The 17,902-nt window shown below is 35.1% G+C and overlaps 1 protein-coding gene across 9 annotated transcripts in view; it reads left to right on the top strand.

Annotated features, from left to right (window-relative positions):
* CNTLN (centlein) overlaps positions 1-17,902 on the top strand; it is a 417,071-nt gene that overhangs the window by 343,677 nt on the left and 55,492 nt on the right. For all 9 annotated transcript variants that reach the window (XM_077148088.1, XM_077148087.1, XM_077148091.1 and 6 more), the window contains one exon: positions 15,159-15,350. In XM_077148088.1, the coding sequence (XP_077004203.1) occupies positions 15,159-15,350 (192 nt within the window). The remainder of the gene's footprint in view (positions 1-15,158; positions 15,351-17,902) is intronic.

The raw sequence follows: 17,902 nt of genomic DNA, 5'->3' as shown, positions 1-17,902 counted from the left end.
AAGCTTGGAAAGGTATCAAAGTAAGAAAGCAATTTGCTGAGAAGAGTGAGTAATCTAGTGTAACTACAGCTGTGGGTCTTAACATTGTGTGCGTGTTATCTTCACTGGGAATCTTTGGCCAGTACTTATTCTCAGGTCCCATCCTAACCAATTAAGTCAGAATATCTGGGATGGGTCCTGGGTCTTAGTAGTTTTTAAAAGCTCTCAGATGGGGCGGGCCGCGGTGGCTCAGCGGGCAAAGTGCTTGCCTGCTATGCCGGAGGACCTCGGTTCGATTCCCGGCCCCAGCCCATGTAACAAAAAACGGAGAAACAGAATACAAGAAAATGTTTAAAAATGTTTCCCTTTCTTCCTTCCTTCCTTCCTTCTCTCTGTCTTTTAAAAAAAAAAAAAAAAGCTCTCAGATGATTCTGATGAATAGGGGGACTAATTGTCAGTCAACTAGATAAGAAATTGTTTCAATATTGAGACAGACAGTGATAAGGAAGTGATTTAGGAAATACCAATAGAAGTAGAAATAATTAGATTAAAAACAAGAGATTTTGCAATGGTATAACTTTTGTGTATAACACAAAGAGTTTGATGACTAATTGCATATAGGAGAGGTAAAGAAAAGGTAAGTCCCTGCCAGGTTTCAAATGAAAGTAATTAAAAAGCTGGTGATACAAAAATTATATTTATGACAAGATAATAATACTAAAATTTGTGGAGGGAAACGCCTATGAAATCATGCCAAGAAATTTGAATAAAATATAGCAAATATCATTATAAATACATACCAGTCTTGCCAAAAAATGAAATATAGATCCTCTGGGGCTGAAAACAATGGCAATTAACCACTGTAGACAAGTGATAATCTGTCAGTCAAATGGAGATATCAAGTAAGCAGTAGGATATATGAGTTTAAAATGTAGGGAAGAAGGCTATAACAGAGGTATGACTTTGAGATTCATCAGCATTTCTATGACTTAGATCACCTAGAGTAATGATAGATAGAAAAGAGAACAGGTCCCAGGTCTGAGCCCTGGGGCTTCCAACATTTGAAGGATGGACAGATGAGGAAAAGTCAGGAAAGGAGAATCCTGTGAGGTAGCAGGAAAGCCAAGAAAATAGACTCTCTAAGAAGACAAGTGGTGAAAGTATTTCAAGGAAAAAGGAGTGATCAGCTATGTCAAATGCTTTCAATTAACATTAAGGCCATCATTGTAATAATTAAGGAATGGGAAGAGAAGAAAAGGAATTGGAGAATGTATTTAAATATGCATTTATTTTAGAATTATTTTAAGTAATTTGCTATAAAGGGGATCAGAGGGACTCTAAATCTGTAAATACCTAATAACAATGTCAACATAAATAATGCAAACTTTGATACTTTCAGTACTTTTAAGATAAAGCTGACAAAAAGTCATTAGGGATATACATTATTTGAACAGATTAATTAGAAAGCTTGTGTAAATATTTCTCAAAAATGTTCACGGAGAACAAAACAGCTATCCACAAATTTCAAAGATTCAATTTCATATAAATAATATTATCTAGCAGAAGTGAAATTAAGTTAGAAATCCATAAAAAATGTTAACTTAAAATTTTTGGTAGAGGTTTATAAGAAAATTCCTAAATAATGGATTGTGTTAGTTTGGAAGCTATCAGAATGTGATATACCAGAACTGGAATGGCTTTTAAAGAGGGGATTTAATAAGTTACAAGTTTACAGTTCTAAGCTTATAAAAATGTCCAAATTAAGGCACCAAAAAGAGGTTACTTTCACTCAAGAAAGGCTGATGGGTCAGGAACACCTCTGTCAGCTGGGTAGTCATTTGGCTAGAATCTCCTGGTCCCTTGCTCCTGGGGTCCGTTGCTTTCAGCCGCTATTGCTGTGGGAATTCCTCATTTTGCTTCTCCAGGGCTGGCTTTCATCTCTTGGCTTCCCTTGGCTCTCTCCAGGTTCTAACTTGCTTAACATCTCTTGGCAACATCTGCTGGGCTCAGGCATCTCCAAACATCCGTTTCTCTATTCTCCAAGTATCAGTATCTCTATCAGTTCTACTCTGAAGTTTCTGTCAGCTCTGAGGCTCCTGTTGTTTCTAACTCTCTCAAAAATGTTTCCTCTTTTAAAGGATTCCAGTAAACTAATCAAGACCCACCTGGAATGTGTGGAATCATATCTCCATCTGAACAAAGGGGCACACCCACAATTGAATGTCAGATTTCCATGGAAGCAAGCTAATCAAAAGTTTCCACGGACAATATTGAATCAGGATTCAAAGAAACAGCTGCCTCCACAAGATTAAATCAGGATTAAAACATGGCTTTTCTAGGGTGCACAGGAGGTTCAGTGGTAGAATGCTCACCTTTCATGAGGGAGACCCAGGTTCGATTCCTGGACCATGCACCCAAAAAGACCAAATACATGGCTTTTCTGGAGTACATAATAGATTCAAACCAGCATGTAGGCCAAGAAGAAAACAATAAAGATGGGGAAATATACATATACAATGATAGTGAAAATAAATATTAAAATTTGTACAATGAGGCTAGCATGGTACTGATAGGAATGTATATTCTGAAATGCTGAGATTAAGACTGAAAAAGACTAAAAATTAGTGAGTTGAGCATTCAATTTAAGATATTAGAAATTGCATAAACCTAGGGTAAATAGAAGGAAATACGAAGGTAAGTACAAAAGTTAGTATTGTAGAAGGCAAAGACATGGTCAACAAAATCAAAAGCTGAATCATTGATACTGATGGATTGACACACAATGAATAGCAAGTGTTGGCAAGGATGTGGAGATTTTGGAACCCTCATACATTGCTTATAGGAATGCAAAATGGTGCAGCTACTTGGGAGAATGTTTTCCACTTCCTCAAAAGGTTAAATATTAATGACCCAGAAATTTCAAAGGAAAGAAGGTCACCCAAAAACTTGCACATGAATGTTTGTAACAGCATTATTCATAATTGCCAAAAAAGGAAATAACTCAGATGTCTGTCAACTGATGAAAGGATAAATAAAATGTACTATATCTATACATTGGAATAGCATTTAGCAATAAAAAGGGATGAAGTATTGACATATACTACAACATGGATGAACTCTGAAAACATTATGCTAAATGAAAGAAGCCAGTCACAAAAGACCACTTATTGTATGATTCCATATCTATGAAATGCATACAGGCAAAAAGATTTGGGTGGGAATGAGCAGTGTCTGTAAATTGGCAAGGGGTTCCTTTCTGGGGTGATTGAAATGTTCAAAAGTTAAGTTATGTGATAATTGCACAAATCTGCAAATATACTCAAAGTCATTGAAACATACACTTAAAACGAGTGAATTTTATGGTATGAAAATTGTACCTCAATTAAGCTCTTAATAAAGGAAACAGTAAGACTAATATGAACAGTTAGGTGAAATTGAATTTGAGTTTTATATTTAAATTCTACCAGGCTTACACAATTCCAAAAAAAATAGAAAAGGAAGAACTATATCCTATCTCACTTTATGAGGCTACAGTAACTTTGGTACAACAATAAGATCGGAAGGATATGAGTAAGGAATGTTAAAGGCTTATCTCAGTTAGGAACACAGATATCAACTATTAGCAATTCCAGTCAAGCAATGTATAAAATTAAATATGTCATGAATAAATCAGGATAATCCCAGAAATAAGAAGGTTCATTGCCTCAAACTGTTAATTTATCATTAGAAAATTTATCTGTTAAGTAGTTTAACATATTAAAAGAAAACATCATATTAAAATGCAGAAAATGTTTTGATACATGTAGCAGAAGGCCTAGCCAATACATTAAGATAGAAAATTAAAATGTTAGAATGAAGAAACAAAACCATTATTATTACTTCTAGCTGCTATGTGTATTTGTAAAGAAATCTCAAAATCAATTAGTATAATTAATATATTTCAGCAAGATTGTTGGCTATAAAGGCAACACACATTAAAATTATGTGGTTCAATCAGATAGTTCCATCTCCCTACCCCATATTAGTGACAGACCCTTCCAGTATCAAAAATTTAGAATTGCCATAGCCCAAACAACCCCAAAGAGAGATGCAGAAAGATCAAAGGTGATGGTGGAATTACACATGGAAGATAGGAGTTAACAAATGAATATGACTGCTGAATAATTAAATTGATATCTTTTTTAGTCTCCAGTATTTTAGAGCAGCTAGAAGTAAGAACCTAGAATTGTGGAATTGTAACCCATGTCAAAGTCTGAAATACGTTCTACAACTAATTGTGGTGCCGTGCTTTGAAATTTAAAACAGAATCTTAGAAATGGGTTTCTATGAATGGTTCCCTACTCTGACTGGGTTTAGAGGCACTAAGGACTCTGATTCCCATAATTGGAATGGCACTCCCAATCCATGGAGTGGGTTGGCAAAAGAGATAGTCAAAATATCACTATTCGATTCTCCTAATGCTTCGCTTGTACGAAGCCAGGCTCTGGGGGATAATGTTTTTGACACCTTTACAGAGTTTTGTGGAAATAAGAGGTACAGAGATATTGTCTGGTTGTTGTTAGATGCACTCGATACATTAAGGAGTGAAAGGGATGGGCTTAAGGCTTCAAATGAGAAGCTTAAGCACTGTCTGACAGATGTAGAAGTTTCTATGAGTATCCTGAAGGAAAATCTTATTTCCTGTAGCCGTAGACTTGAGATCTCTGAAAATCAGACTCAGAATCTTATTATTAGAGTAGCAACTGTACAGCGTAAACTGAAATCACAATGTTGCATGATGTCTGCCATTAAAGTGAGGGCATTGATAGGAATGGAGTGGGACCCTGAAAAATGGGAATGTGACATATGGATTGATAATGATGTCAGGGATGAGATTGAAACCCTAGGTCATGCTGAGTCTTCTCTAGATAACCCTGTAGTAGTCTGACCTGAGGACATAGTCGCCCCACCTCCAGCCTGCCTTGAGGAGTTGGCCACCTACCCTTCTCCTGAAGGGATTAGCCCTAGAGTGATTAATCTTGTTTCGCCAGATGAAACTGCAAATGAATGCCCTGAAGCAAATGGCTTGGAAGATATTTCTAATTCTTTTCATGACCCACCCCCACCACCCCTCATTTCTTCCAGACCTATAACTAGACTAAAGTCCCAACAGTCCCCTAAAGGTGAAGTACAAAGTATCACACATGAAGAGGTACGTTGTAGTCCAAAAGAACTGTGTGAGCTTTCCAATTTGTATAGACAGAAATCAGGGGAATATGTGTGGCAATGGATTTTAAGGGTGTGGGATAATGGTGGGAGGACTATAAGGCTGGATCAGGCTGAATTTATTGATATGGGCCCACTAAGCAGAGATTCTGCATTCAATGTTATACCTCAAGGGGTTAGGAAAGGTATTAACTATTTGGATGGTTGTTTGAAACATGGATCAAAAGGTGGCCAACATTACCTGAGGTTGAAATGCCAGAAGTGCCCTGGTATAATGTAGATGAGGGGATCCAGAGGCTTAGAGAGGCTTAGAGTGGGATAAAAACGTGAACATATTTGTGTCCTGTGTGAATGCGCAGCAGCAGGTGACTTCAGCAGAGGAAAATTTTAATAAGTGGATAAGATGACACGTTCTGTGGATACCAGTCAGGCTCTTTCCCCAGCAACTCCTGTCATTGCCCAATGGGCTCATGAACAAAGTGGTCATTGTGGTAGGGATGGAGGTTATGCATGGGCTCAGCAACATGGACTTCCATTCACTAAGGCTGGCCTGGTTACACCCATTGCTGAGTGCCCAATCTGCCATCAGCAGAGACCCACGCTCAGCCCCTGATATGGCACCATTCCCCGAGGTGACCAGCCAGCTGCATTGTGGCAAGTTGATTACATTGGACCACTCCCTTCATGGAAGGGGCAGAGATTTGTTCTAACTGGAATAGACACTCTGGTATGAGTTTGCTTTCCCTGCACACAATGCTTCTGCCAAAACTACCATCTGTGGGCTTATTGAATGCCTTATCCATCGTCATGGTATTCCACATAGCATTGCTTCTGATCAGGGAACACACTTCACAGCAAATGAAGTGTGGGAATAGGCACATACTCATGGAATTCTCTGGTCTTACCGTGTTCCCCATCATCCAGAAGCAGCTGGATTGATAGAACGGTGAAATGGCCTTTTGAAAACTCAATTATGGTGCCAACTAGGTGGCAATACCTTGAAGGGCTGGGGTAATGTTCTCCAGGAAGCTCTATATGCTCTGAATCAGCGTCTGCTGTATGGTGCTGTTTCTCCCATAGCCAGGATCCACGGGCCCAGGAACCAAGGGGTGGAAATAGGAGTGGTACCACTCACTGGTGATCCACTAGGAAAATTTTTGCTTCCTGTCCCTGCAACCCTGAGCTCTGCTGGTCTACAAGTTTTAGTTCCAAAAGGCAGGATAAACCACAATGATTCCATTAAACTGGAATCTAAGACTGCCACCTGGTCACTTTGGGCTACTCATGTTCCTGAATCAACAAGCCAAAAAGGGATTACATTATTGTCTGGGGTGATTGACCCTGACTATCAGGGGGAAATAGGACTACAACTACACAATGGAAGTAAAGAAGAGTTTTCTTGGAATATAGAAGATCCCCTAGGGCATCTTTTAGTACTACCATGCCCTGTGATTAAAATCAATGGAAAACTGCAACAACCCAATCCAGGCAGAACTACCAATGGCTCTGAAACTTCAGGAATGAAGGTTTGGGTCACCCCACCAGGCAAAGAACCGTGGCCAGCTGAAGTGCTTGCTGAGGGTAAAGGGAACATGGAATAGGTAATGGAAGAAGGTAGTGATAAATATGAACTATGACCATGTGATCAGTTAAAGAAATGAGGACTCTAATGCTGTTTTGTTCCTATTATACCATTTAAGTTGTAAGAATACAAGTTTAAGGATGAATATTACCCAATGACTTGCATCCTATTCTGGAGAGATTTAATGTGTTTCCAGTTATATGCAGGACAGTTGAATATTGTTAGGTGTAAGAAAAAATGTGTGTTTATTGTTTTTTATTTAGAAATTAGGTATGGTTTAAGGTGATATGTATAGCTGCCAAGTTGACAAGGGGTGGTCTGTCATGGTCAGGTTCATGTGTCCACTTGGGCAAGTGGTGGTACCTGTTTGTCCGGTTGGGCAAGTGCTGGCCTATCTGTTGCCATGAGGACATTTCATAGAATTAAATCATGATCACATCAGCTGTATCCACAGCTGATTCCATTTGTAATCAGCCAAGGGGAGTGTCTTCTGCAATGAGTGATGCTCAATCTAATCACTGGAAGCCTTTTAAGGAGGAGTCAGAAGAGACAGGCTCTCTTCCTGATTCAGCTGGCGAGCCTCTCCTGTGGAGTTTGCCCAGACCCTCCATCGGATCGTTGGCTTTATAGCCTGCCCTGCAGATTTTGGACTCTGTGTTCCCACTGTCACATGAGACACTTTTATAAATTTTATACTTGCGAATGTTCCCTGTTGATTCTGTTTCATAGAGAACCCTAACTAATAGATGCCCTGAGCCTTGGTGTGAGCCATGTAGTAAGCTCATGTCCTTATAGCTTAGACACCAGAGAAGAAAGGGGTTTCTTTTTCATCTTTTAATCGTCCCTTGATTTACACAGTAGTTACATTTCTGGACCATGGAGAAAACTATTTTGTTTACATGTAATTATGTGTTTGGATTTAGACTCATTTCATTAGCATGCATATTTTCCACCTTCATGAATAACTGGCAGAAAATTTGAAAATCATGCAGGATACAAGGTGATTTCAGTACAGCTAGTATTTCTAAAATCACCGACTTCAGGCCAATCATTGTGGCACTCAAAAGTGCTCCCATACGTTTCCAAAATACATGTCTGGTTAGGAATTACTCTGAGAACCATGGCTCTAGGAGAAGACAGAAAAAGCAGCTTAATCAATAAAAGCAAAAAGAACTTACAGACTTTGTTGTTCCTAAAATTCTATGTGAATCATAATACTTAAAATAACATAACTGACAAGAGTCAGATAATTTGATGAGTGACTATACTGTGCTAGGCAGATTTTACTACTGAAACAGTTTCAATAATGGAACTAATGACTATGATTCATTACAAAACAGGATTATTAATTCTAAATAAAATAAAGGGTAATCAAAAAATTTCCTATATAAAATTTTAGGGTATCGAAAAACAGCTATCCATTGACATTTATGGAAAGTATTTTTAATATAAATTAAACCCAAGATTAGTAAAATCACTTTTTTCTCATAGAAAAGAAATTTCTACTCTCTGCTCTGAAAGCATTTCTTTGGTGACTAATGTAAAAATCCCATTTTAAATAGTATCAGTAAATTGTTATTTGATCAAATCCAATGATTGTGAAAACTCTTCTTTTAAAGAATGGACTTATTTTTACTCTCTTAAATCTTATGAGACATACAGGAAATAGAGAAGAACATTATTAAGTTGTTTCCCTTGAGAATTTTGGTGAGGTATATTAGTAAATGTAATCAAAATCATATGACTACTTAGTATTGCTGCTGTTAAATTTGATATGAGTTGTAGGGTTTTTGAAATTCCCTACTGGCTTTCATCCAAGTAATTTATTTGCAGAGCTTAGATGTAGTACAGCTGAGAAAAGACAAACTGCTAATGCTTTTGACCCTATCATTAAAATATTTTCATTTCTAATTATTAAGATCTGAGAAATAGATATTATTTTTCAGTAACTTATATAGAGGAAATTAGAGTCACAGATGATTCTTAGGTTTTGGGTTTATCACCCAAGAAGTTGGTAATAGTTCTAAGAGATTAGTGTGATAATGCATTATTTCCGTGAATTGTTTCAATTATTAAATAAATTTAGAGTTAATATACATGCTATTTAGAAGCTTATTAATTGAAAATGCTTAGTCTATAAAATATTAATTTCAGAAGTATATCATGGTCAACTTAAATTTTTTAGTTGTCAAAAATTATTTTAAAGAATATTGATGCTTTTCTTTTGAAGTCTATGTAAGAATTAAGTATTAAACAATATTTAATTGTCCAGACACTCATTGACCCTTAGTAATAATACTATACATGGGGATTAGTTTCTTTAGGTCAATTCCAGAAAATCTTTTTGAGTAATACTTCACAAAAGTACTACTATTGTTATAACATCCCAGTAGAACAGAAAAACTGTAAAACTTTATTGAAATGTGTTGCTTGGGAAAACCAAGTTTAATTAAAGGAGAATGAGGCATTCTTCATAAGAGTTTGACAGATCTTCTAGAGTTTGATACTCTCTGTTGATAAGTCAATCACTATCAAAAACTTACTCGATATTGTTATCTTCACGTCAAAAATTATGATTGGGATGCACAGGTGGTTCAGTGGTAGAATGCTTGCCTGCCATGCAGGAGACCTGGATTCAATTCCTGGCCCGTGTGCCCCCCAGAAAGAAAAGTTATGGCTGTATTTTACTTAGATATAGTACTAACATCTTCCTGAATAAAAAGTTAGTATTTTTGGCAATTTGGCATTTTTTTCTCATTTTTTGTTGGTTAGGTAGTTTAGTCAGACTGGGATCTTTTCCTCCTGCATCCACACAACTTAGGTAATAGAAAATATACATAATTGTAAAAGGGATGGGGGAAGAGATAGAATCAAAGAGGTGCGTGCGTACAGTACATGTGAGAAAGATTTTCTAAGTTGAATTAGGTGAGCTGTAAGCAGTAGAAAGCACGAGGAGGAGAGGGAATAGGGATTCAAAAAACATTGCTCAGTTTCTTCTTTGGTGCTTCTTGATTTCTATTGGAAAAGGGAGGCAGAATGGGAATGAATTGCAGCCTCATTGTCTATATATGTCGTGTCCTTCCCTAGGCTGATACTAAACTCCTGATATTACTGTATGATTACTGAGAAATTCTATTGGTAGTGATGAAGGTGAATTAAGCTGGATATTCTTTTGCCTCTGAGTTTCTTTTTCTATACTTAGTATTTGGTATTCAGGTTTCTAGGAGGCTTTCTGCTCATAACTTGATATAAATTTGAAATAACAAACCTACAGGTAAGTTCATACTAAATGTTTTCAATATTTTGGACTGTTTTGATAATAAAAGAATAAGCCATTTAAAACAATTTTGATATTTGAAATAATATTGTTGATTATCATTTTGAGAAATCATATTGAAGCTTATTTACAAATAATCATTTGATTGGGCATTAACTAGAACTTGTATTACAAAGTATAAGGGATGTTGAATTAATTTTACTCCCTGTGAATGGTACTGAGAGTAGCCTATCTTTTATCCATATCCAGATAGCCATATTTGTTTGATAGAATCTAATTTGAACACATCAAGACAGATTGGCATTTTCAGAACCAGAAAAAAATTGCCTTGTTAATTGCAAGCCATATTTAGTATGACCTTATAATAAAGTAGCACCTTAGGTGTCATGCTTTGTCTTTAATGTGCATAGTGGAGCTGGGTTTATCTGTGCTAGACAACTGCACTTCATGAAAAGAGTTTTTTTCTTGATAGGTAATTAGCAGTAATTAGGAAGATTCACCTCAATAAGATGTCAACATAAGATTGTTTTAAAAAGTTGAATGCCAGTGGCTTAAAAAGAAAGTTCTTCTGACACATAGGTATGGCATGTGAAACATGAAATGTTAATTTAACTTTTCTGCTTATTATTCATGTGCAATATTATTTTGTCATTCAGACACTACACTGACAGTGTAAAGGGTGTTTAAATAGTGCTGCTAGAATAAAAAGAGGATTAATCTACCATTGGCCAATTAGTCAAAGGGTACTTAATGGTCTCTAAAGGCTACTGAAGTCTAACTACTAGCAAAAGCATTGGTAGAAAGTCCTCTATATTACCTTCATTACTTGACATTTTGTGAAACATACTGTAGGCTTTTCATAACTGCATTTGTCAGAAAAATAGTTTATGTGAGTGATGTGGTAACTTAGTAGATTTTTCATAAATTTTGTTACATAAATAACTCCATCCCACTTATATTCATCCTCTTATTTGACTGATTTTTTTTTCAGAATTTCTATTTATCTCTACTTTCTAGTTCTCACTATCCCAGCTAAAAATAATTTTCAAAACTTTCACATGGTTCAATAATTCAAGTTTCTGATCCAGTGGTGAAAAACATATGAAAGGAACTGAATGCTATGGGGTTGTTCTTGTCTAAGAAAAACGTTAGGTCAGAATTTAGTCTCCTTTTATAAAAGCTATGTCCCCATCCTATTCCATCTATGTGGTGCACTGCTCCTAAGCTAGTTGAATACTCAAAAGCATTTTTTTACAGTGCTACAGCTAGCATCGTGTCTATTAAATAAACAGATGTCAAATATTTTTTCTCTGCCTGTTAAAGAATCCAGATAGCATCTGAAGTGTTTTGTTTTGTTTTGTTTTGTTTTGGGTGGAGAGTGCATATTTTTTAGGGAAATTAATTCTTTCAGACTTTTCTTCTAAATCTTTTACTCCTCTTCACTTGGGCTGTAGGATATTTTCTGTTTTATTTTTTTCTGGTAATTCATTATTGAACATTAAAAGTTTATTGAACCTCCTTGCTGGAGGAGAGATTATTGGTCTCCTTAGAACTGCCTCGGTTCACTCATCACTGTTCTGGCAGATAATTTCTCTATAGTAGAAGTTGGAAAGCAGGATGATATGTAGATCGAGACTATTGCATTTAATGTTGTACCTAGCTTCTGGATTTGACAAAACAAATCAGGAGCTACGTGGAAGGAAACTGGCTGTAGCCAGCATTTCTTGGGTAGGATTTAAAGGCAGCAGCACTTCCCATAGCTCTGTTTCTTCATAGTAATTATTGCAGTTTTTTATTATACATTTCAGATTATAGATTGGTGGCTTCCTCAAGGCAAGGATCATTACTCTTGTTATCATAAATACACAGTGTTAGTACATTACCTAGCACATAGTATGTGTAATATGTAAAATGAATGAATGATAGTGAGTCAGGTTCTGGATTTAGATATTTCCTATCCAAATCCTTCAGATGATGTCAAATTGGGGCTCTGGATGAAAGTGATTTGTGAATGAAATCCCATATCAGAGAACACAAGAGGGTAGGCCAAGACTCATTTCCTCTTTCTTGGGATTCCACAGTCACTGTTCAGGGCAGCAAAAGGAAACTTCTGACCAGATGTTTTTTGCTTAGGGATTGAACTACAAAATGCAGATTTAATTGAGACAGTTTCTATTTCTAGCATAGAAAATGGAACAAGTTTTATTTTTAAGTAATTTAAATAATCAAAATAATATACAATTATGGACAGAGAAAATAAAATTAAAATGGGGTGAGGATGTCTTATAAAATACACACTATTTGGTTAGGGATATTTGCTCAAGATGGAGCAAAATGGCAGAAATATGTTCAAGAAAGGGGCTTTTTGTTTTGTCTTGTTTTCTTTGGGCTAGTATTATTCATTTTCTGTGCTTTTTAACATTACAACAAATTTAGTGGCTTAGAAACAGCACGCATATTCATTACCTCATAGTTTCCTATGGGTCAGGAGTCCAGCATGGCTTAGTGGGGTCTCTCCTCAGGGTTTCTCAAGGTGGCAATTGAAGTGTCAGCCAGGGTACCTTCCTTTCAGGAACTTATGGTCCTCTTCCAAGCTCATTTGTTTGTTAGAAGAATTCATTTTCTTCTGGTTGTAGGACTGAGTCTCCATTTTCTTTACTGGCTGCCAGGCAATTAGTGACCCCCTCTATTAGGCCCTCTCAAAACATGGCAGCTTACTTCTTCAAGGAGAATCTCTCTGACCTCAGGGAGGGCCCTCTGATAAGGACTTGACCACCCAGGACAATCTTTCTTTTGATGAATTCAAAGTCACTTTATTAGGAATACATGAACAAAATCCTTTCTGCCACATGACATATTGTAATCATGAGAATGATATCTCATCATATTCACAGGCCCCACCCATATTAAGAGCAAGTATTATACAAGGGCATGGGTCATTGGGGATCATCTTAGAATTCTGCCACCACAGCACTCATTGAAGAATACATTTTCCAATATAATCTTTACTTGTTTCTTTTTATAGTTAGTTGCTTAGTCTTTCCTTTTCAGAGACCTATGCAACTTCAGTGTTATATTTAAATAAATAATTACTAGTGTCTAGTTTTAAACTTATATACTGTTAGGTTCTATTTTATAAACTTTGTTAGAAAATACACATAAATCATTATAGATCTCAGTACTTATTCGCATTGAAGTCAACTAACTCATTGAAAATAGACTTTTAGAAGATAGTGGAGGGATTGCACTGCTGGGGATATGAAGAGTAAAGGGAGTACATCTGCCTCCATTGAGTTTGTAGCCTAGTAGGGGTCCTAAATTGAGATTAAACAAATAAGTATGACTGGAGACAAAGTAAAATTTGAAACATGGGAGAAATTATAATATTATATACTATATATATTAAACACAGATGCTTTTTATTAATCTAGAACCTCAGCATGGGTTAGGACACTTCTCAGACTCTATATGGCAGCATTTACCAAGAAGATAATAATGCCAATCATACTGCTGCACATTTTAAATGTATCTAGCATTGTCACAATTGAAGCTAAGTCTCAGGCAGGTTTGCCACTCAAACACATCTGATCTTTATTCTCTTGGGGTGAGGAACACCTGAAGGGTTTTGACTAAGGGAATTACAGGTTCACATTGTTTTAGGAAGTTATATAAAAGATTGTTGAAGGTAGGGAAAGGTTAAGGGTAGTAGGAGGGCTACTGCAATAGCCTTAGTGGAATAGTGAGCATCTGCATTAAAAGAATGGCAGAAGGGACAATATGAGAAACATTACCTGATTTATAGAACCTCATATGGTTGGTTATAGAAAATTAATAAACAGCTAGAGAGATGGATTCAAGCTTGGATAACCAGAAGTTAGTCAGGCTTAAGGAAATGATGAGTTTGGTTTAAGATATTAATTATGATGTACATTTGAAAAAATTCATTAGTAAATATTTTTTGAAAAATCTATAAAATCACATTTTAAAATCGTAAAGTTAAAATCTCCTAACCAAGGAAATGTTTTCTCACCAAACTATACTATTATTTCATCAAAACATGGCTTAATCTCGAATACATCAAGCTCCAGTTTTAAATCCATGACCTGAAATAATCATATTTAACAATATGCACATGCATACACAAATGTACATATAGTAATGGATTTATTGGTATAGTTTCTAGAAGTTGTGCTTAAATATGTTAAAACTTAAATAATTCTTGTCCTATGTTTATACTGTTGTGCACTTTAGCTACATTTTTTGCTGTTTCTAATTGGAATTCTTAACAAAAAAGATTTTTTTCCCCTCAGACATTTCAGTACCATTTTGTCTAATTGTTCCTTATGTTAAATTACTGTATTATATGCTTCTTTGGAATAATAAAATATTAGTATAGTTATCCCCTTAAGGAGCTCTGAGTTGTTATGCTATTACAACTTGGTGGCATTTTGCTGACTACAGATTGGTGAATGAAAAAAAGGTAACATAAAGATGGTTTCTTTTTATTCTCTTTCATAAAAAAAGCTAGTATGTCATTTAGTAAAATGTGTTTTGTATTAAAAATTCAAATGTAAGGACTTTGGTATAATTCTGCCTCCTACCTTAAAAGAGGACTTGTCAACTATCAATCAAGTGTATGAGACTAAATTTCTTTGCACGCTATTTGAACTAAATCCCTAACAAGCCTCGTCTGTTAATTGGGCTTAACATTTATGTTGCTAAATGAGAAGCATTTTGGCTGCTATATAGGGTGGTAAGACCTACCCAGTGGAATAAACAACTAACATCTGTTATCCCATCCTGCTCCAGCTTGGCTTTTACCAGTTAAGTACATCAGCCCTGAAGTCAAGGTTATCAAATATGTGAGTCTCTGGCTTACCCACGTATATACGAAAGCAGGAAATAACATGGTCCATGAATAAAGACCAGCCAAACAAAAGATATTGAGTACAGCTGGTCCCTTTTGTTTTAACTTCTACAAAGCCCTGCAATCTCATGCAGAAGCCAATAGATGTTGACAATTTTGTAATATTACCTGTAGAATTTTATGCCGACAATTATTTGATTACATTTATTATTTTTATAATACATTTATATTTATTTTCTTTAAAAAAGAAACTAAATTTGGATTTGGCTGAGCTTCGGAAAGAAAAGGAAGATTTACTAAAGAAATTAGAGTCTTCATCTGAAATCACAAGTTTGGCAGAAGAAGTAACCCGGGGAACAGTTCCACGGATACAAGTTACATCACTTATTCCTTCAAGGAGCATGGATTTGGAAATGAAGCAACTGCAGTGTAAACTAAAGGTGATTTAAGGTTTATTAAGTATGAAAGTATATATTAAATTACTGAATCCTCAAAGACACATATCAATTCTAATTTAATTTTACTAATAAAGAAGTTATGTTATAAACAATCCAAAAATTATTACTACATTAAACCTCATTATTCAGTTTTAGCCAGGTAGATTCTTATCTGTTAATTCATAATATTTTTTGCTGAAAAAAAATGGTAAGACTCCATAAAATCGTAATTTAGGAATTGATGTAAACTGACCATTTTCATTGTTCTGCTTCACTCCTCTGCTCTACATTCCTCCATCTACTGAACAGAATTCCTTTAAATCATGTAATGTATTAACATAAATAGAATTGATTTCCTCTACAAACTTGCTTAATTTTGTTAATTTTGGCTTTGTTAGTTGGAGGTGGAGAGGAAGTGGAATTTAGGGGAGGTGTGAGAAGAAGCAGAGAGCAAGGGTGGTTTGATTAAAAAGGTTTTCACAAGTTGAACCTGAGAGTGAGAATAAAAAACAGAATTCCTATTGTATATAAAGAATTATATCTTGGGTGAAACTATCAACCACTTAAAAGTAAGGCTCTCCTAAATTTTTGTTTATTTTAATTGGACAGTTTTTGTTTAAGCTGCTTAAAACCAGCTTATTTATTTCTTACATATTTAATTATTTTCTTCAATGAGGATTGATAGCTGAAAGCTAAAGGGGCCACGTATCGGGGCTATAATGAGATTCATAAGAAAGAAACTTATGGTTGAATACGTACACAAGGCATTAGGAATGGAGAACCATAACTATTAAAAAGATATTGAATATTGAATTGTTAAATAGACTGTTAGTTGTTTTCAATCTAAAATATGATGTGTGCAGTCTCCAAATAATAGGACTTTAAGTGAAGGATTGCTGATAGAAACTGATTAGAGTTATGTTCAAGTTTGACTCTTTATTCTACTTTTTCAGAAACAGAAACACATTTTTAGTGAAGATGCATGCCCCCAAATTTTTCCCATTATTATATATATACATTTTTCCCATTATTATATAGTGTGTTAATTATTCCAATCTTTTAGTATTTAAGCAAAATATTTTAAAGATATAATTCACTAATTTACTTTAAATCTGTATTTTTTAAAGAATTATTTTTGTCATTTTCATATACAAGGATGAACTGTTGAAATACTCTTTGATCTTATCTGCCACAGACACTTTAATTCATAGTTCTGTGGTTCTGCTTAGATTTATGTCTTTAGATTTAAAAAAACAACAAATATTATTTTACCAAGATAAAATCGAATGTTAGAACATCTCATCTAACTTCTAAACTTTAATTGTTCATAATTGTAGGCCGATTTATACTTTTTTAAATTAGCCTAACAGTTTTTGGTCATAATGGGTGACTCATGAGTATCTATGATTTGTATTGTAGTTTTCCATGATATAGTTTTTACCCAGATATAAATATACCTCTCGCTCTGGAGGAAGGTTTGAGTCAGTACATAAGACAAAAGAAAGTGCCTAAAGCGATTTAGACCAATGCTTGCTGTCATTTTGAAGTGACTTTGTACAAATCCAGCCTGTAGTCCTAGAATATGGACAGGCTTCATGAGAACGAAAGGGATAAAGCTTTACTTTTGTCTTTCATGTCTCAATGTGGAAATTTCCTGGGAGACCAAGTACCTTTAAGTACATAATACACTCTGCTACAAAATTTCTGTTTTGATTTCAGATTGCTAACACAATGATTTATTAAGAAATCACCTATTTTCTTTATAATTTTAATACTTAATTGAGAAAAAGAGCTAGTTATGAATCTATTAAAGGTCTGCATATATCTTTTTAATTTTAACCAATTAACTTTTCTATGTAATTTCTTATATGTATACCTCAGATGTCCCTGAGTCATTCAGTATCATTAGAGTACTGATGTGCATTTATTTTCTATATCTTAATTTTTACTCACGTTAGACATGTATCCTCAAGGTACCCAACCCCATGTAATGGAAAATAAAATATTTAGAGATATATAAATTCCTTCCAGTGAATGATATAAACATCAGTTGTTTATATTTAATTTATTGTGTAACTCTTTGTACAATATAGGCTGAATTGTACACCAATTTATATTTGTGATTCTTTGAATTTCTCAATTGTTCAAGTGCATAACTTTTGATATATGCCATCTTCTCTTCCAATTTCCTAGTAAGTTAATAATAACAGGCAATAGTTTTCAACTACTATTCCTTTATATATATAATATATTGCCAGACTGGTTTTAAATGCTTTACAAATATTAGTCCATTTAATCCTCATTCGAACCCTGTGAGAGAGGTTCTGTTATCCTTACATCTCAATTGTGAAAGCAGCCTGAGAGAGTATAAGTTACTTGCCCACTGTCACACAGCTATGAATAGAGCAGAGAATAGAGTCAATCCGTCTGGCACCAGACGCCATGTTCTAAATCATTACAGTATGCATTTTTTTTTTAATTTAGTAAACTTGATATAGGAAAGCTCAAAGCAAGATGGATTTTTACCATTTTAACCTCTTTTTTTCCAAATGAAT

The sequence above is a fragment of the Tamandua tetradactyla genome, chromosome 2, assembly GCF_023851605.1.
Source record: "Tamandua tetradactyla isolate mTamTet1 chromosome 2, mTamTet1.pri, whole genome shotgun sequence".
In the NCBI taxonomy this organism is placed as follows: Eukaryota; Metazoa; Chordata; class Mammalia; order Pilosa; family Myrmecophagidae; genus Tamandua; species Tamandua tetradactyla.
The sequence above is the reverse complement of the archived record's forward strand: the minus strand, read 5'-3'. Positions and strand labels throughout refer to the sequence as shown.